This window comes from Stenella coeruleoalba (genome assembly GCF_951394435.1).
Source record: "Stenella coeruleoalba genome assembly, chromosome: 7".
In the NCBI taxonomy this organism is placed as follows: Eukaryota; Metazoa; Chordata; class Mammalia; order Artiodactyla; family Delphinidae; genus Stenella; species Stenella coeruleoalba.
In genome coordinates this window covers 37,756,666-37,777,441 of record NC_137153.1, presented here as the reverse complement: position 1 = coordinate 37,777,441, position 20,776 = coordinate 37,756,666, and the positions used below count along the sequence as shown (strand labels likewise).

At 44.6% G+C, this 20,776-nt stretch overlaps 1 protein-coding gene across 1 annotated transcript in view; it reads right to left on the bottom strand.

The window, feature by feature from the left end:
* Positions 1-701: 701 nt before the first annotated feature.
* The window catches only part of FBP2 (fructose-bisphosphatase 2), a 35,471-nt gene continuing 15,396 nt past the window's right edge, over positions 702-20,776 (bottom strand). The window contains exons 4-7 of the mRNA XM_079927328.1: positions 18,018-18,158; positions 8,897-9,034; positions 4,142-4,261; positions 702-1,098 (exon numbers count right to left, since the gene is read on the bottom strand). Of these exons, the coding sequence (XP_079783454.1) occupies positions 904-1,098; positions 4,142-4,261; positions 8,897-9,034; positions 18,018-18,158 (594 nt within the window). The 3' untranslated portion in view covers positions 702-903. The remainder of the gene's footprint in view (positions 1,099-4,141; positions 4,262-8,896; positions 9,035-18,017; positions 18,159-20,776) is intronic.

Sequence of the window (20,776 nt, the reverse complement as noted above, 5' to 3'; positions counted from 1 at the left end):
GCTTTTTTGGCCTCCAGGTCCATAAACATATATAGCAACTCTTGGGAAAGCAAGCTGAGATTTCTGGTGCATATGCCACCCCGTCCCAATCTAGACATAATTTGGATAAATGAAGGGTCATTAACCAGTGCACTCTGGTTAGGGCCTAGGATAGATTAAAACATTTCCTGAAAATATTAAAAAGGAAAAGTCAAGAGGTTGAGAAAAGTAGGTATTAATTTTTAAATATTAATTCCAATTAGCATGTGGCTTTGTCAATAGGTGACCACATTTTTCTATTCAAATAGTTGTTGGTTATCCAAATAATTGCTCCTAATAAAGGCTTGATCCAAAACTTTAGAATTTAATACCCATGAGATTTCTAACTCAAAACCTATCCACAATAAGACAAAAACTTCTAAGAAATTAAGTCAGCCGTTTATATATTTAAATATATATAATGTATATATTTATATACCTTGAATATATATAAGTATATATAAAAAATAGACATATCTATTTTATAAGAAAGGAAATTAATCACTATAGGACTGAGACACTAGGTTCAAATTTTAAGCAAACCAAGACAAATTCTTAACTGATCTCTGTACCTTTGGCCCACAGGTGATAGCTGCTGATTACTTGGGCTGATAGAATCACAACCCTATTTGCCACTGTTCATGACAGAAGACAAATCAAAGTTGTTCTTTTCACACGTGGGTTTTATTTTTAGCCCTTGACACTGACCACAGACTCGCCTCTGGCTTCTAGACTTATCGTGAGCCCTTGGCTTCTGCTCCTCTGGATGTGATTTGGTGGATTTGCCTTTTGTTTCTCCTCACCAGCATTCACTCACCTATCATTCATCTAGGGTCCTTAACAAGGTACCACACAAGGAGAAGAGGGCTTGAGGGGTCAGACTCACTACCTGCCTGCCTGGTTTTTCTGTACACAGGTGAGATATTCCTGCACATCATCCGGGGACCCTAGAATGAGGGGGACTCGTTGGTGAATGGCCTCAGGCTTCACGTCCAGCACAGGCTGGGTGCCTGTGGTCGCCATGCCTCCTGCCTGCTCGATGATGTAGGCCACAGGATTGCACTCATACAAGAGCCGGAGCTGCGGAGGAACAGAGTCAGGTGGACAAGTGTTGCAAGTTGTCAAAATTCCCAAGCCACGCCCCTAAAGTTCCACGAGGAATTCCAGTTACTCAACTGCTGTCTCATCAGTGCGAGTGCATTTGAGCATCTCAGCGGAGCTGGCTGCTCGAGCCCTACACTCTCCAGGAGGCTGGGTGCCTCCGCTGATGCTTACCACATATGCCTTTGGGGACACCTCTGGTTGACATCTACCTGTCTTGTGACCTTTATGCCTATGAAAGCTTGGCCTTCTCACTTGGGAGTATGAGATCTAGGTACTCATTTCTCTCTGGTTCCGCAGTGAGGTACACTGATTCTGCGGGGCCCGGTTAGGAGCCTCTATATGCCAGGCCTTATGGCCAGTCAAGGGTCTAGCTTGGATGGGATCGGAAGGTCACCTCGGGAGTGCTGGCCAGTCTCTCAGGATAACCACAGTGTCCGGCATCGTGGGGAGGAACATCTCAAGTGTCGACTTGGCCGAACAGTTTGCTGGTGTTTAAATGGCCTTTCCTTTTGGCCCCTTAGACTAAGTTAGTTAACTCTCTCGTTGCATGCTCTCCCACAGAATCCTGTGCTTCCCCTTTCATAACAGTCCAGACTCTGAAGTTTGTTTAACATCTGCCTTCCTCATTGGACGCCCTCCCTTGAGGGCAGGGGAGGGGTCTGTCAGGTTGGTCTTTGTGGCATCTCCATTCCTAGTACTGCCTGACATGTAGAGAGTGTCCAAACAAGGCTACCGTTTACATTGCACAGGGGCTCCCAGTGGAGGGCAGAAATGGGGGTGGGGGAAATCAGCCTGCACCTTTGTTTGCCAGGCCAGGTACAGGTGTCCAGGGCCGAGCCTGTTCTGAGAAAGAAACGCCTTTCTAAAAGGCACTGTGAGAACTAGCGGGTGTCTGTCCTGTGTCCAGTTAGAATATGGTGAATTGACTTGAAATGGGCTGACTGAATGTCCTTTCTGGGTCTACTTCTGTCATTATGTTCTGACTCCCTCCCCATCCCCTGACCCACAGCGGACACACACACACATCACATTAGATTCAGGGTGACATTCTAGCTGCACGCTCTGACTCAGTATCATACTATCTTCTCCTTCCTTCCCCCATAGGTACAAAATCTGTAGTTAAAAAATTTTTCTCCTTTTCTGCAATGAGCTTTCAAAGTGGTTGATCTAGCTCTGTGCAGCCTTTTTCTTTCCATTCTTTTCTTGAAATGCGTTTGTTAAAACTACTTGGAGAAAATAGTTATATCTTGTGCTGATTTTTAAATTATTGTTATTTCAAAGAGAGGAACAAAATATCTCCAATCTGGGTTGGAGAGCCACGCATCGAGGAGAAAGTAAATTAAGACTGTAGAGGGCATTTGTTGCCATTTTGGGAAAACAGCATACCATGCTTTTGTTTGTATCATGTTGATTCAGATACAATAAATAAATAAGTAAACAAATAAGCACAGCATTCTTGCATAAAGCTTGTCTCCGAGGCAAGGTTTGTTCTGACCTTAAAATGCCATTGTTGTAGTAAACGCATCTTAAAACACAATGTCCGGATCTTCATGGTATCTTGACCTGCAGGCCATGCAATCTATTTTTTTTCCACGATTAAAATCTACACTGCTCTACAGAGACAAGCGCACATAGTAGGAGAACCCAACCACGCACCCCCACACACAGATGTGGTCACAGAGACCTTGAGAGCTAAAACATGGGGGTCAGAAACCAATGATACTTTCAATATGGTGCTATGAATATAGATCTATATACGCAATTATGCATGCTTATGGAAATGTTTTTGTAATTATATGTGGATATTTTAAGACTCATTTTAAATCATCTTAATAATTAGTAATAATTAGTCTTAATGTTCTCCCCGTTGGAAATGCATACGTGACAAGAGCGGTTCTACTTAAGAATATCCACATTAAAAAAAATAAATAAATAATGGGACTTCCCTGGTGGTGCAGTGGTTAAGACTCCACGCTTCCACTGCAGGGGACGTGGGTTCAATCCCTGGTCGAGGAACTAAGATGCTGCATGCCGCGCGGCGCGGCCAAAAAAGAATTTCCACATCTTCTACTCTATCTCACTTAATACTCCGTAACACTTTTCTTTCCTCCAGCACCTTTTGTGCAGATTTATCTGTGACTCTTAGTTCAACCAGCTAATATAGGTAAGCTAAACACGCATGTGAAAAAAGATGTCTGACATACCAATCTGCATATTAAAATCTCCTCTCTGGTCTCATGTGCTGTGTTAGATTCCTTACCGTGGCTTTGAATCTGGCATTCCAATAATTCAGGTCGCCCGTGCTGAGAGACATATATACATGTGGCTACTTGTTAGTGTGTCAGAGAATACGGCAGGGCTTTGTCTGGATTTGTCTACCCACCTATGATTCTGTGACTGGCTAAAAATCAGGCACCTTGCCATGGCGGTGTCTATTCAAAACAGACGCATTGGGATCAGAAAGTTGCAGGGAGACCTTCCAGGAGCTACCTTTCCAGAAATATTGAATGAGTTCTGAGCAGAACTGCTTAGTCTGGACTTTGGGAGCTCTCTATGGAATTTTTGGGTAGACCTCAGATCATCATGAACCCCCTGAAAACATATGTAATGTGTATGTTTACATGTAATCTTCTTCTGGGAAGTGGGTCCATAAGTTTCATTAAATTCTCAAAAGGGTCTATGATGCAAAATCAGTTGCTGATGAAGCTAAAAGATAGACACAGCATTGGGAAAGTGGGAGATGAACACAGCTGACTCACAGTGAATTGAGGGGCGTGAGGCCCGCGGAAGTGAAGGCCAGCGACAATCACCAATAACAACTTCAGCCATCTCCTTCTCCACACCTTCTACCACAGCCTCAGAATTCACTAACGGGATAGAGACTTCGTTTCTCTTCCACCTACCCACTCGCAGACAGACATGCCAAGGACAGGGCAGTAGCCAAAAAGCAGGCATGATGAGAAAGCGGATTCTGACTGGTTCCCTGAACGGGTTCAGCCAGCAGACGAAGGAGAGTTACCTTGCCCTTCGGATTTTTCTGGTTCGCTGGGTACAGGAAGATCCCTCCATAGACCAGGGTGCGGTGCACGTCAGCCACCATGGAGCCCACATACCTGGCCCCATAGGGAGCACTGCCATCCTAGAAGGAAAGAGACAAGATGCAGTGAGCTTAGCAATTACTCAGCACCTGCTTCAGGTCACGCATCCAGCTGGTGCGACCTCTGCATTCCAGGGCCTCCTTCTTCCACCCACTAGCTTAGGAATTGAAAATATTATATAACTGAGCATTCCATTCATTAGGAGCCCCCAAACCTCAACTAGTGATTGGACTCATTAAATGTTGGACTACTTAAAGTGAGAGACAATATGTGTCCTAAGACAGAAGCTAACAAGAAAAAAAAAATTTTTTTTAAAGAAAGAAAAAGGAAGTACAGACAAACGCCAACTGTTTGGCTGTTCCTTGAATCTCCTCCTTGGCCCCCAGCGTTCAGAGCACTTTTCAGCTTTCTGAAAACCAGATTCCCTTGAACCATGACAACTTTTGCACTTAGTGTAAGCAGCGTTTATTCACTGGCAAAATTATTTTAAGGAGCCTTAGAAATCATGCAGAGAAATACAACAACTTCCTTATAAACCTCAATTTCATTAGTCATGTAATGAAAAGAATATTTGTTCTGAAAAAAACAAAGTTCATCATTTCCCTCAAGTAGGGCATGTCAGGTAAGGCACGACTATCTGATGAAATGGTTTGGGCAGGTTTGCTTTTCCTCATTCAGCGACCCATCTGAGACTTCTGTGTCTAGTCTAATAATTCTCTGACAGTGCAGGGAAACACCAAACTTCCTCGGGGCAGATATCCAGTGTTTTGTGTGGCATCAGCCCTAATAAAATGCATTGATTTCATAAGCATTTATATTCATAAGCCCCTCCATCAGTCTGTGACGCCCTTGGGGAAAAGACTTCCTGCTTGATCTTGGCATTCCCTGAGCCCAGCCTGGTGTGAGGCAAAAAGTACGTGCTGGGAAAATACCTACTGAATTTCATTTACGTGAGATTTCTTGAAAGCACTACTCAGGTTGTTACCTTAAAAATTACATGGGAGGTTTTGCCTCCTCCATTTTATTCACATAATGATATTAAGTATATAAAAACACCTTCAGATGCCAATTAAGAGACTTCTCAGTAGGTAAAAGAACACAGGTCTGAATTAGACCAATGGCCATAGGGATGAGAGATATTTAGGAAATAGAGTTGATAACACCAAGTGAATGATTAGACGTGGGCATAAGAAAGAGGTAATCCTCTCGACTCATTCCCCGAATGTTGCTGGGAATGAGCATGATGGTTGAGGCAGTATGGATCAAGAGAAGAAGAACCACGAAGGAGCAGAATTGGGGGTGTATGTTTAGTGGGGGGTGGGGGATAGGAGGGTCAGAGTTGGACATGTGGAGTTCTAGGTGTCTGAGGAGCAAGCAGATCTGAATTCCATCAGAAGAGACTGGATGAGTTCACCCTGGCAGGATACCAAGTGTGAGCTGAGAGGTTTGTTTGGAATAAAGTCCTGTACCAAGCTTGAAGGGCAGGCAGAAGTGTGGAAGCCAGTAAAAGAGGCTAAGAAGATGATTAGGAAGGTGGACGTAAAACCAGACACAAGGAAGGGGTAAACAGCCCTAAATGCCATGGAAAGGTCAGGTAACATAAGGTGGAAACATGACGCTGGATTTGGCAACACAGAAAAAAGAGGATTATAAAGGGCAGACAATGGAGCAAAGAGGGTTAAAGAGGGAATGACAGGAAAGAAAAACTTTAAAAAAAAAAGAAAAGGAAACATCCTTCCAACTTCTGGGTATTTATTCTAAAAAACTAGGAAATAGAATCTCAAAGAGATTCTCCATACCCATGTTCACTGCAGCATTATTCACAATAGCCAAGAACTGGAAGCAACCTGAGTGTCCATTGACAGATAGGTGGGTAAGAAAATGTGGTATATACACACAGTGGAATATTATTCAGACTTGAAAAAGAAGGAAATCCTGTCACTTGTTACAACATGGATGAACCTTGGGGACATTATGCTAAGTGAAATGAGCCAGTCACAAAAAGACAAACACTACATGATTCCACTTACCTGAGGTATCTAAAGTAATCCAGCACATAGAAACACATAGGAGAATGTGGTTACTAGGGATGGGGGAGGGGAGGAGGAAATGGGGAATTGTTGTCCAATGGATGTAGAATTCCAGCTTTACAAGATGAAAAAAAGCCCTAGAGATCTGTTGCGCAACAGAAGGCTTAGATTTTAATCCTGGCTCTACCAGTTAAATAAGGTCATCTTTACTCAAGTTACTGAATAAGGAAGAACAAATCTGACTCCATATTGGATCTGTTTATTTTACTTTAACCTTTGTATTCTATTGCTTTTGCTACAAATTAAGAATGCTGCCTCTAGGCTGAAATATACAGGACAGCCCATTCTCAAGGCTCTGACCTTCAAAGGTCACTTTTCCATTCATATAGAGATAAAAAGTTGCAGAACAGAGAATAACATTTGTCTTGTTGTAGATTGACAGGAACACCCTGACTTGACCTATGTTGACAGCTGCAAGAACAAAGATTCTGACACCAAGAAGTCTGCAACAGCCAATCACACCCCCTTCCCTTTCAGTATAAAAGAAGCCTGAATTCTAACTCAGGTAAGGTGGTTCTTTGGGACACTAGTCCACCATCTTCTTGGTCTGCTGGCTTTCCCAATAAAGTCGCTATTTTTTGCCCCAGTAACCCATCTCTCTATTGGCCTCTATTGCCATGCAGCAAGCAAGAAGAGCTTGAACTCGGTAACATTACTTGACTGTTCAGGGCCTCAATTTCCCCATATGTAAAATGGGGACTGTGGTATTAACACTTATCTTGTAGTCTGTTGGAGAATTGAATGAGTCGGTACACAACAAGCACTAGGAACAGTGTCTGACACAGTATACACTAGCTACTATTATCATGACTCATAGAAGAGTGCAGTCAGGGATAGGAGAAGCTGCTACTGTCAGGAGACAAACAGCAAAGGAGGACTGCTCCTTCCACAATGGCAGAGGGTAAGGAAAAGTGCCTGGACCACTTCCCATCTCCCAGGGGTGCGGTGTGTGGGAGAATGGCAGCCGGAACACAAAGATCCTGCAGGGAAGCAATGGCCTCAGGAAGAATGAGGTGTGGGAGGAGCACTGCCTGCTCACACTCGAGAGGGGCTTCCCGAGGGCAAAAGTACAGGAGAGGGGGCTTCCCTGGTGGCACAGTGGTTGAGAGTCCGCCTGCCATTGCAGGGGACACGGGTTCGTGCCCCGGTCCGGGAAGATCCCACATGCCGCGGAGCAGCTGGGCCCGTGAGCTGTGGCCGCTGAGCCCGCGTGTCCGGAGCCTGTGCTCCGCAACGGGAGAGGCCACAACAGTGAGAGGCCCGCGTACCAGGAAAAAAAAAAAAAAAAAATTTATGTTTTTTTTTTCATACGAGTTTGGTTTTTCAGTGGTAAAATATGTATCTTCCTTTATGGGTTCTAGAAGAGGCGCATTTTAGTTTAGAATGGGAACCACCGTGAAATCATCTCCAAGACTGGGAACTTGTAAATAATTTTGACTTTATCAACCTCACAATTCATATCCTGTTACTTCTGCCCTTAAGATGTCTAACAGGTTTGTGCATGACAGCAAAGGAGAGGTACAGGAGACTGCACTTCTAAGAATTTTGCTTAAAGAACAAACAGAACAGAGAAAGAAGAAAACTCTCTAAAGCTTCCGTTTGAGGCAGCAGAGGCAGGTCCCAGCACCCTGTTAACTAACTGCTCTGCACCCTCTGGAATCCTGAGCTTTTTCGCCCTGGAGCTCGTGAAGGGCTTCCCGGGATAGCCAGGCTGGCACATCACACCACTGCTTTCCCAGCCACTTCCAGTGTAGGTCAGACTTCACATTCTTGATCTGAAAATGCTCTGACTCCTTCCCACACCTGTCTTAAAAGCGCTCTTTGTACGGCAGACATACATACTGGATTGTTTGGGCTATATTTTTTGTTTGTTTGTTTGTTTTTTTGTTTTGTTCTTTTTTTGCGGTACGCGGGCCTCTCACCGTTGTGGCCTCTCCCGTTGCGGAGCACAGGCTCCGGACGCGCAGGCTCAGCGGCCATGGCTCACGGGCCCAGCCGCTCCGCGGCATGTGGGATCTTCCCGGACCGGGGCACGAACCCGTGTCCCCTGCATCGGCAGGCGGACTCTCAACCACTGTGCCACCAGGGAAGCCCGGTTTGGGCTATATTAATAGCCACATGAAGTCCAGGACTCGGTGATCACACTGAGAGCCAAAGACCTTCCTAAAACTTGGAGTAAACAGCAGGCCTTGATATTAGAGCATAGGAATGGTACTTTTAAATGTAATTATTCCACCTAAATACAATTAAGTGACCAGAATCAGCACAGGTGGTAGCTGAGCAAAACATGACAGGGGAGATGCTCTGACCTGAAACTCTGGATTTTGAAATATTGGCCTCTCCCTTCTTCATAGACAATTTCTCCTGGAAAAACTCACCTGGAGAGTATTATCTATACTACGTAAGTTTTAGCTATGAAAGACTTTGATTGCTTATGAAGAAAGTCAGAGTTTGCCATTCTCATACGGTCCGGAGCCATAAACAGGGGCATCAACCTCTTTCAGCCAGGCCCCGACAGCCATCCCCAAAACAGGAACCCACTGAGACAGCATTCCCCCTGCTTCTGCCTTAGCTTTCTTCACTCACCTCGGGAAATTTCTTTTTCTGCACATATTCTGTAGTGGCGGCGTCAAAGTATTTGGCATAGCCCTCATTGAGGCTGTAAATCTTCCCTTTTTTTTTAATCTTGACATCTTTTTCCACCAGGACAAATTCACCAAGAGCCTAGAAAGGTGAAAAGAAACACCAGGAAGAAGAGAGATACCAGGAAACAGAAGCCAACAGCACACACCAACAACCAGAGAACAGTAGAAGATGTGGGTCTGCTAAAAGAACCCTGGGGTTTGCCGGGTCCTCTGCAGCCTGCCCAGTGACGTTTTGATGAGTTGTATAAAGAACAGTGACAATACGGAACCTGCACAGGCAGCTCAAGCAGTGATATAACAAGAAATAAAATAATTCAAAGGAAAAAGAGGGAAAATTTCCTTTGTAACTTTCACCGTAGCTAGGTTACTCATTTGTAAAGAACCTAGCTGTATTTATCCCCCAAGTTCTCACCCCCGGTTAATTCCTAATGTTTTCAGGAAGATTTGGGCCATCAACAATGAGAGGAAAGAGTTACTCAAATGGGATTTGTCATGAAAGTGGGGGATGCAGTTAGACCACTAATTTGTGGTCCAGTTATTTTTCTTTAACTTATTTATCCTGTATTTCCTATAATGTTTTTGCCATCCTCTTTCACATTCAGTTCAGCTTTTTTTTTGAGGGGGGGCAGGCACATGGTGAGGCACGTGGGATCTTAGTTCCCCAACCAGGGATCGAACCTGTGCTCCCTGCATCGGAAGCGTGGAGTCTTAACCACTGGACCGCCAGGGAAGCGCCCAGTTATTTTGTTTATCTTAACGACTCAATGTTGGAAACCATTCAAAGTTCCTTGTATCCCAACTACTCTTATATGGGTAAAGAGAAATCCCTTCAGTCAGAAACTGTATTCGCTCAGCATGAGGAACAGTTGATAAATGGTTTTTTTTGTTTTTTTTTTTTTGCAGAACGCGGGCCTCTCACTGCTGCGGCCTCTCCCGTTGCGGAGCACAGGCTCCAGACGCGCAGGCTCAGCGGCCATGGCTCACGGGCCCAGCCGCTCCGCGGCATGTGGGATCTTCCCAGACCGGGGCACGAACCCGTGTCCCCTGCATCGGCAGGCGGACTCAACCACTGCGCCACCAGGGAAGCCCGATAAATGTTTTTTAAATCCTCAGAATTAGAGCGCTGACAGTCTCATCCCTAGGAATGTACTTAGCTAGCTGCAGATTCACTTTGAAAGGCTGGATGTCTCTCTAAGTCACTAGGAAGAAAATCAGACCCTGGAAATCTAATCAGTTTTGATTAAACTTTGAAGACTGAGAAAATAAAAATCCCCCATGACGACAGCTCGCAGCTAGAAGGCTCCGAATGAACGTCTACAACACTCCCACAAAGAGACAAGGCCACACTGACCGTGTCTGAAATAAGACAACGATGAGGATACTCAAATGCAAAAACAACTCAACACGCCTCTCTTCTGCCACATATGAGGTATGAGTGCTTCTTTACCACTGAATCTCTACCGTCACTTTAAACTTCCCACCTCCTACATACAAACTGAGATACACCATCAATCATCGTACCCGCATCTAGACAACACCCAATCCAGAACTGACCCTCTCTTTCCCAAATACTCCTTAGAATCATCAAGCAAAACCCCAAGGGCTATAATAAGCCCAAGCCAGCCCCCTCTTAGCACAGTGCCTCATGGTTCCTCCAGAGTGCCTTCTCCCCTGCTAGTAAACCAGCTTCTTATGTTGCGGGGAAGTACTTGATGGTCTCTGGATCATGAGCTTTAATCACTTACTCTGGACATTGGTTGCTTTGGAGCAGCTCAGCATGGAGTTCCACGTCCTAAAAGTACCCGAACTTCCTTTGAATAATTAACTTTTCTCATTGGAGGCCAGTCTAAGAAGACTCTAAGCTGGGCCTCCTCTAGCCCAAGGTCAGGCAACGGACTGAGCTTAACAAATTACATACCCCTTCCTGGCATTTGAAACCTGAGGAGAGACACAGCATCAGGGGTGGTGTCCAGACCAGACAGGCTGTCCTGTGGGACCGTTCCTGTGAATCCCGCTTCCCAGACCTGCCCATCTCTAGCCTGGGGCCTGAGCTTTCCCATTAATACAGTAAGTCCTTTACTTAGTTTAGCCAGGATCCTTTTCTTTTTGTTTATCAGCAAAGATCAAAGACAGATACTGTTGTCTAAATAATGTCTTCTCTTACTTATCCACCCCAGGGGCTGTGGGTGTAGACACTCAGGCCCCTGGAGAGTTGTTCCCTATTGTGGGATGGAGGAACTGGCTGTAGAGCCTTACTCTAACCTGGAAAATAAATGCCTTTTTCTGACTGTGTGATCACTGGCACCCACTGAATATTAAAAAGGCCTCCCACAGGGCTTCCCTGGTGCCGCAGTGGTTGAGAGTCCGCCTGCCGATGCAGGGGACACGGGTTCGTGCCCCGGTCCGGGAAGATCCCACATGCTGCGGAGCGGCTGGGCCCGTGAGCCATGGCCGCTGAGCCTGCGCGTCCGGAGCCTGTGCTCCACAACGGGAGAGGCCACAACAGTGAGAGGCCCACGTACCGCAAAAAAAAAAACAAAAAGGGCCTCCCACAGCTTTGAGAAGAGGGTACGTGATTATCAGGCACCATATCCTTGTCACCCAGAAATGATATCTGCTATTTGTAAACAAATGCCTTGTCATTGTGGCTTATACCACAGTTGAGAGTTTGGTTAACGTGAGGCGGTCTCTCCGTGCCTGAACAAAATGTGTGCTCTGACGAAATCAAATTACCAGCCCGGCAAACTCACAGATCAGGCAGGCTCTTAGTTGCCCCACCAAGGAACTCTGGCCTGTGAGGCCCTGCCTGAGTAACCTGCTGGCCACCCTCTATGGTTTTCTACCTGTGACAATTGCCATAAGCTGCTTCAACTTGAAGTCAACCTTTCAAACTGGTCCTCAGCTTCATACACTGCGTCCTTGCTCAAGTGTCCTTTGTAGTAGGGCGATGTGATGCAAAGGGTTTTCAGGCTAATAAAGAGAGCTCAGCAGAGAGCATGCTATGGTTCGTCTCTTCTTTCTGATGTGTAATCAAACTGTCTGGGCTACCTGTATCCAGACTGGGCCCCCCTATCGTGACCGAAGGTGGAAAGCATGAGCTGTGTCTCTAGAATCCTTCAGCTGGCCCCCTGAGCCAAAGGCACCTCCCTACTACCCTTAGAACCACTTCAGAATGTTCTTGGAGATACTTTGCTTGTAATCGAGAGAGTTTATTCAAAATTGTCTGGTATGATAGTTAAACACAAAACTGCCTGTGAATTGGTGTGCCAAGGCCACTTCCTCTGTGTGTGCGTTTATGTGTGTTTATGTGTGTGTGTTGGGGGCGGTGGGTAGGGGAGGAGTCCCACACATACTGTTAAGGGAACCACTGACAGAAACCGCCCGCCTGGTCAGGTACCACAGTAACCACTTGCATGAGTTATCTTACAACAGGAGGTCCTGGTAAGGAACATGGAACTAATAAGCTACCGCCAACTGGAAGAATTCGGTAAAGGTCAAAAGGAGAGAGGAGACCCCAGTCCATATATATATCCTACCAACCTCCCAGAATCCTTCTTGGCTGAGCGATGCAGGCACCACCAGGAAGGACCCTCAGTCAGAGACAACCCCGAAACTAATCCCATTACCATAAAACCCAAGACTGTGAGCCACGTGGCAGAGCAGTTCTCCTGGGTTCCCTTCCCCTGCTGCTCTCCGCCTGGGCGCTCCTTCCCAATAGTCTCTGGCTTTGTCAGCACGTGTCTCCTTGGACAATTCATTTCCAAATGTTAGACAAGAGCCCATTCTCGGGCCCTGGAAGGGGTCCCCCTTCCTGCAACAATTCAACCAAGCAATTCTCGGACACCAGCAGTGTGTCTGAAATTCAACTCAATTCTGACACTATCTACACAGAGATAGCATCAAATTCTACAAGTGAAGGGTTCAGTCCTAGAAGTCTGCCTTCTCCCAAAGTGGGGACACTTCAGACGCCAGTTCCAAACCCAGGTTGTCACCTATAACTCTGACCGGCCATAAATCAGAGGTTCCCAGGATGAAACCAAGCAGGGCCCTGTGGGGCTCCCAGGCATAGAGGCCTTTCTGTCCCCCATTTCTTGCAGGCAAGACTCCAGCCTCCATGACTTTCCCTGAGTTCCAAAGGGCAGATTCGAATAGTTGCTAATTAAGAGAGGAGCAGCCATGAAACCACCTAAGGTAAGATAAAAGGGACCAGAGAAGCTCATCAAGATTAGGAGACCTGACCACCTGAGACCCTGCACAACCCTAATCTTGTCAGCACCCCCACCCTTTTGAAACTTTACAGAAGAAAGAATGCAAGACTGTTACTGCCTTGATCCTTATCACATACCTCTGACCAGGAGCCCAGACTATAAGACCTCTCCCTATTCCCCAGGGTGGGGGGCACAGTGCTTGAGGCGCTAGCCTACTGTGTTCCCTCTTTGCCTGGCAAAGAAATAAAGCTTTCTTTCTTCTCAACTCTGTCTCCATATTTCTGTTCAGCAGCAGTACGCAGGAAAGCCAAGATTTTGGCATCAAGGACCTCTTTCTCAGGGCAGTTAATTTGCTACAGTGGCTCCCAGAACTCAAAGAAGCATTTTACTTACTAGATTACTGGTTTCTTACAAAAGTCTATAACTCAGGAACAGCCAGATGGAAGAGATGCCCAGGGAAGTGGTGAAGAGCTCCACTGCCCTCTCCAGGCTCACCACTCTCCTCAGTCTCAACCCAGAAGCTCTCTGAACCCAGTCCTTTGGGTTTTTATGGAGGCTTCATTATACAGGCATTATAGGCATGATTGATTAAATCGTTTGCAATTGATTCAACCTCCAGTCCCTTTCCCCTCCTCAGAGGCCAGGGGGTGAGATTGAAAGTCCCAACCCTCTAATCAGGTGGTTGGGTCCATTGGAAACCAGCCCCCATCTTTAGGAGCCTTCCAAAAGTCACCTCATTACCATAACAAAAGACCCCTTTAGCACTCTCAGCACTTAGGAAATTCCAAGGGTTTTGGGAGCTGTGAGCCAGGAACCATGGATGAATAACAAATATATGAGGAATATATTTTGGTCATCTTGAAACCGTGCACCTCAGATTGGACCTTGAACCCCTGTGCCAGAACTCGAACACAGCCTAAACCCAGATTGGGACTTGATCCCACACTGCTAGGACTCAAACCTGGCCAAAACCCAGTCTTCCAACCGAGATCCCACACCTGGTTTCAGGACTTAATGAAGCTCATGTTCTTGATGTCTCACTGCAGAAAGAATTCAGTGAGTGACAAAGTGATAGGTAAGAAGTGGATTTATTTAGAGAGAAACACACTCCACAGAGCGTGGGCCATTTCAAAAGGTGAAAAAGGAACCAGGGTATGGGGCTGTCAGTTTTTATAGGGGTGGGGAATTTCATAGGCTAATGAGTGGGAGGAGTATTCCAGCTATTTCAGGAAGGGGCGGGATTTCCAGGAATTGGGCCACCGCCCACTTTTTGATCCTTATGGTCAGTCTTGGAACTGTCATGGCACCTGTGGGTGTGTCATTTAGCTTGCTGATGTGTTACAGTGAGCATATACTGAGGCTCAAGGTCTAGTGGAAGTCGACTTGTCCGCCATCTTGGACCCATTTTGTTCTAATCAGTTTAAGTCATGTCCTCGAGCTATGTCATTCTTTCAAAGGTCGTGCCCTGCCCCCTTCCCTCCTGGTTCAATCTGAATGATCAAATTTATTTTTTTCTTATAAATCACAATTGTCACAGCCTGAGTGTGACTCTTGGCTCCACTGCTACTAGCATGACCTTGGGCAAGTTACTTACCCTCTCTGTGCCTCACTTTCCTCGTCTGAAAATGAGAATAATAGTAGGACCTACCCTCACAGGGCTGCTGTGAGGCTTAAGTGCATTAATATATGCAAGTTGCTTAGAACAGATACCTATCCACCACTTAATAAGCACTGTCTAACTGTCAGCTGCTATACTGAGAGTATTATTGTAGCAGGGAAGAGCTAAATCAGACTCCATGTTGATCTGTTTCTTTGACTTTAACCTTTGATTTTTGTTGCTTTTGTTATCATAATCATACATAATGGCCTGCCACAGGGAACCCTTACCCTGTGCCTGAATGTTAAACTAAAGTGCCTTTGCTTAGCTCACAGGGAGATAATCTGACCCTGACCACCTGTGAATGGCTGAAGAAATTAACACATCACCTCCCGATGTTGGCCAAGACAGGCAAAACTAATGGCCTCTTCACTTCCTCACCTCCTCCCAGTCTCTGTTGTATAAATGAAACTAGCATCCAGACCCCAGTAAGATGGTTTTTTGGGGACCCTAACCTGCCATCTTCTCGGTCTGCCGGCTTTCCAAATAAAGTCGCTATTCCTTGCCTCAACACCTTGTCTCCAAATTTATTGGCTGTCGTGTGGCAAGCAGAACAAGCTTGGGCTCAGTAACATTATTTGTGAACTACAGATTCCTGCTTCTACGAAAATAAGGAGAAATTAGAGCATCAGTAAACCGACACAGCAATGCGTTTTGCTCTGATGGGTTTATATGTGAAAAATTTAGACTTTAAAATGTACCAGATGGACTTCCCTGGTGGTGCAGTGGTTAAGCATCTGCCTACCAATGCAAGGGGACACGGGTTCAAGCCCTGGTCCAGGAAGATCCCACATGCCGCGGAGCAACTAAGCCCGTGCACCACAACTACTAAGCCTGCACTCTAGAGCCCGCAAGCCACAACTACTGAGCCCACGTGACACAACTACTGAAGCCTGTGCGCCTAGAGCCCATGCTCCGCAACAAGAGAAGCCACAGCAATGAGAAGCCCACGCACCGCAACAAAGAGCAGCCCCCACTCACCACAACTAGAGAAAGCCCACGCGCAGCAACGAAGACCCAATGCAGCCAAAAATAAATAAATAAATAATTTTTAAAAATAATAAATAAATATTAAAAAAATAAAAGATACCAGATTTCCATACTCTAAAGTTTAGTTTTTAAAAAAAAAGAAAATAAAAATTTTAAAAAATAAAAGATACCCTATTTCCATACTATAAAGTTTAGTTTAACTGTTTTGAAATTTGTAACCCCCTTCCCTCCACTCACATGTGAAACAGGAAAGAAGGGGGCAGGGCACAACCTTGAAAAGAATGACAGAGCCATTGAGGACACAACAAAAACTGGTTAGAATCAATTAGGCTCAAGATGGCAGAAGACTTGACTTCCAGTGGACCTTGAGCCTCGTATATACGCTCAATGTAATACACCAGCATATGCTAAATGACACACCTACCAGCACCATAACAGTTCCAAGGATGACCATAAAAGGCCAAAAAGTGGGCAGTGGCCCAATTCCTGGAAATTTCTGCCCCTTCCCCAAAATAGTTGGAATAACCCTCCCACTCGTTAGCCTATGAAATTACTCAGCCCATAAAAAGCTAACCACCCCATATTTCCGGGCCTCTTGCCTTCTGAGATGGCCCTCTGAGATGGCCCACACTCTGTCTGTGGAATACGTTTCTGCTTTGGCCACTCTCACTTTCCAAGACAACCCCATGTCCTGTGGCCATTCTTGCCTTTTGAGGCAGATTCTGTGCATGGAATGTGTATCTCTCTAAGTAAATCCACTTCTCACGTATCACTTTGTCTCTCACTGAATTCTTTCTGCGATGAGACATAAAGAACCTGAGACCTGAGACCAGGTGTGTGATCTCAATTAAAAGACAGTTCAAGTCCCAATCTGAGTTGTGCGGTTTCACATGCACCAGCATGTAAAATCCTGAAATGTTTGTCTAAAATGTTTGTTTGATCAGTGCATTATCTCCCTCCACTGCCTAGAATGGTATTTGGGGACACACTAGATGCTCAATAAACATTTGTAATTTCAAATTAAGTTGAGATACTGAACAATAGCTTTTGCTTCACAGAATACTGGAAATTTTGAAATGGACTTTGGTCAAAATTATTTGAGGGCTTCCCTGGTGGTGCAGTGGTTGAGAGTCCACCTGCCGATGCAGGGGACACGGGTTCGTGCCCTGGTCCGGGAAGATCCCACATGCCATGGAGCGGCTGGGCCCGTGAGCCATGGCCGCTGAGTCTGCGCGTCCGGAGCCTGTGCTCCACAACGGGAGAGGCCACAACAGTGAGAGGCCTGCATACCGCAAAAAAAAATTTGAGTTTTCACAGGACCTGATTATATTTAGCAAAGTAGTTCACAAGTAATAAGCAAAACATCCAGCATTTAAAAGAGAAATTCTATAAGTTACACATATTTTGCAAAATTTCTCCTGAACATTTTTAATGTACATTTGCCATGAAGGCTCACCCTTTATTTTTGAACTCTTGTGTCTTTATCCAATTATGTCGTCCTCCAAACGGCGTTGTGCTATCATATTTTTCATCTACCCAGAGGTTGTGCTTCTTCCCCTTCTGCTACTGAGCATTTTCTCATTGTGGAAAGTGTGGAGAACAACACAGAATCTGATAAAATAGCTTTCTACCAGTCACTCCTCCCATTGGGAAGAACATGTGTATTAGGGGAAGTCCTCCAAACTGGTGTCCAGTAGGGTAGCTACTAGTCACATGTGGCTATTTAAGTTAATTAAAAAGAAATAAAATTTAGAAACCCAGTTTCTTAGTCACACTAACCACACAGCAAATGTTCAATGGTCACAGGAAGCTAGTAGCCACCGTAACAGACAGTACAGATTACAGCACATAGCCATCATCACAGAAAGTTCTAGTGGATGGTGCTACTCTAAAGAGTCCATGCTTCTGGCTGGAAATTGGCATCATCGGGATTCTTAAGTCATTGTATTCCCATAAACCAAAGAAACTGAATGCATTTTTTGGTCATAAATTCCTTACGAACCGGGCCTGAGTTGCTATGACTGACTTTGTAGAACCCCTCAAATGCCCTCACTTGAACAGAGGTTCTTAATGTTTTTAGATGATTCTGTTGGTTCTCCAAACTAGACTCTCTGGTCCCAAGAGCAAGTATTAGGAATGACTAGGAAATTATCTCAGAGGACAGGAATTAAAGCACAAAGGCCCATACTGTCTTATTGGGTACCTACTGGGTCAAGCATGAAGAGGTCCACTCCTTGCCCAGTGGAAAGAGCCACCAGTGTTGCACTTCCATAGAGAGCATAGCCCGCAGCTACAATGTTGCGGCCAGGCTGCAGGGCGTCCTTTTCAGAAGGCTCATCCTCTGAGGTCTGCAAAAGAGAAAAGGGAAACATTACTGTCTCTGGAGAGAACCCTTTGCCAGAGGCCTGCATTTCAGATCTACTTGAACCACTGGAGGAAACGCAGTTCTAGAATTTCAAGTCACAACAAATGCATCTGGAGGAAACGCGTTGCCATGTTAATGAATGGTTCTAGCTGAACCATTGCAAAGGCCATTCTTGGACTTCTCCCTGTTTTCTGAACGTATTTGTCGCCATCCTGCCAAGAACAGCACCCCAAAGTGCTAAAACTACACCTTCTCTTAAAAATCATAACCCATGCTCCTTGATGATTATAACGACCAAGGTCATTGAGCTCTGATTTTGTGCAGTACCTCATTCTACATACACAACGGCACTCCAAGGTAGATACCGTTATGACCTCCATTGTTCAGATGAAGAACTCAGAGCCTGAGCGACTGGATAACTCACCCAACATCAAGAGGAGCTGGAGTCAACCCAGGCAGCTGGGCCCAGAGCTCGTCACCGTCCATGTGCTGCCCCTTGAAGACACTGCCCCTGTCTGTCCCCAAGTCTACAGTTCTGGACGTTTTCTTGAGGAAGCCTCTCTCTTTGGCCAGCAGCACTAACAGTGACAATGGGAATGGGAATTCAGAGAGACGGGGCAAGGCAGGCATGCTGACGAAGGAAGAGCGAATGTCCTTGAAGGAGGGGCAGAGCCACACCTGAGACTGGATTTCACAACCTACTTTTCGAGGTATCTCTTGAAGGGCTCATCCCTCCCTACTTCCTTGTGCTCAGAAAGGCAAGGAGGGACTTCCCTGGTGGTGCAGTGGTTAGGATTCCGGCCTTTCACTGCCGTGGCCCGGGTTCAATCTCTGGTCAGGGAACTGAGATCCCGCAAGCCGTGCCGCGCAGCCAAAAATAATAATAAAAAATAAAGTTTTACCTTTAAACCTGGAATCTATTTTGAGATGATTTTGGTATAAAGTTTAGGTTGAGTTCTTTTTTTTTCCCTCTGTGGATATGCAGTCGCTCCAGCATTAATTGTTGAAAAGACTCCTTTTTCCATTGAATTGTTTTCACAACTTTGTCAAAAGCTGTTAGCCATAAATTGTGTGAAACCATTTTTGGGTTCTCTGTTCTGTTCCATTGAACATTAGTCTGTCCCTCTGTTAATATCATACAGTCTTAACTTTTAGAATAACCTTATCTATATCTACAAAATATCTTGCCAGGATTTTGAGAGAAATTGAGTCAAACCTATACATATATCAGTTTGGGGAGAATTAACATCCTTTACAATGTTGAGTCTTCCAACCCATGAACATGGTATGTTTCTCCATACAAGACATATTATTTGATTACTTTCATCAGTAATTACTGGTAGAATTACTATTCCTTTTTTTTTGAGTAACTGTAAATTGTATCATATTTTAAAGTTTGGTTACCATATGTTTATTGCTGATATATAGAAATCCAATTGATCTTTGTATGTTGATTTTGTATCCTGTGACCTTGCTGAACTCACTTATTAGTTCTAGGAAGCCGGCTTTGGTTTTGGTGTTTGTAGATTCCTTAGGAGTTCTCTACATGGACCATCCTATCGACAGTTTTTCATTCCAATCTGTATGGTTTTATTTCTTTTTCTGGTCTCACTGCCCCGGCTAGCTCTTTCAGCATTATGTTGAATAACAGTGGTGAGATTGGACATCTTTCCCTTGTTCTTGATTTTAGAGAAAAAGCATTTTGTCTTTCACTGTTAAATATAATGTTAGCTGTTGTCTTTTTATAGATGTTCTTTATCAAGTTGAGGGAAGTTTCCCCTCTATTTCTTGCTTCCTGAGAGTTCTTGTTTGTTTGTTTTGTTTTGTTTTATAACTGAGTGTTGAATTTTGTCAAATGATTATTCTTCATTGATGGACATGGTTCTATGATTTTTCTTCTTTAAGCTTGTTGATGTGGTGGATTACACTGACTGATTTTTGAATATTGAACCAGCTTTCCATCACTGGAGTAAACCCACTTACTCATGGTATATAATTCTTTTTCTGCATTGTTGAATTTTATTTGTTAATATTATGTTGAAGATTTTGCATCTATTCATGAGAGATATTGGTCTGTAGTTTTCCTTTCTGAACTGTCTTCATCTGGTTTTGGTATCTGCGTAATGCTGGCTTTAGAAAATAGACTGGGAAGTATTCCTTTCCCTTCTCTTTTCTAGAAGAGATTGAATCATCTTTAATCATTTGGTATAATTCTCCAGTGAAACCATCTGGGCCTAGAGATCTCTCTTTTGAACTCTATTTTCTTAGTAATTATAGGGCTGTTCAAATTATCTGTTTCGTACTGAGTGAGTAATAGTAGTGTGCTTTTTAAAGAATTGGTCTACTTCATCTAAGTTATCAAATTTATGTGTGTAGAGTTAGTTATAGTATTATATTATCCTTTTGATGTCTCCAAATGTTTTAAAATATCAGAACGACTCTGAGATGAAAAATCTAGTGCATAAACATGTGTTTCTCTGATTATTTTCTCAAGAGAAATTCCAAATAATAAAAGTATTGGGTAAAATACTTTTGATACATATTGAAAAGTTGCCGTGCAGAATCTGATAAACATAAGATAGTATTGTCTTTTCAACTTGG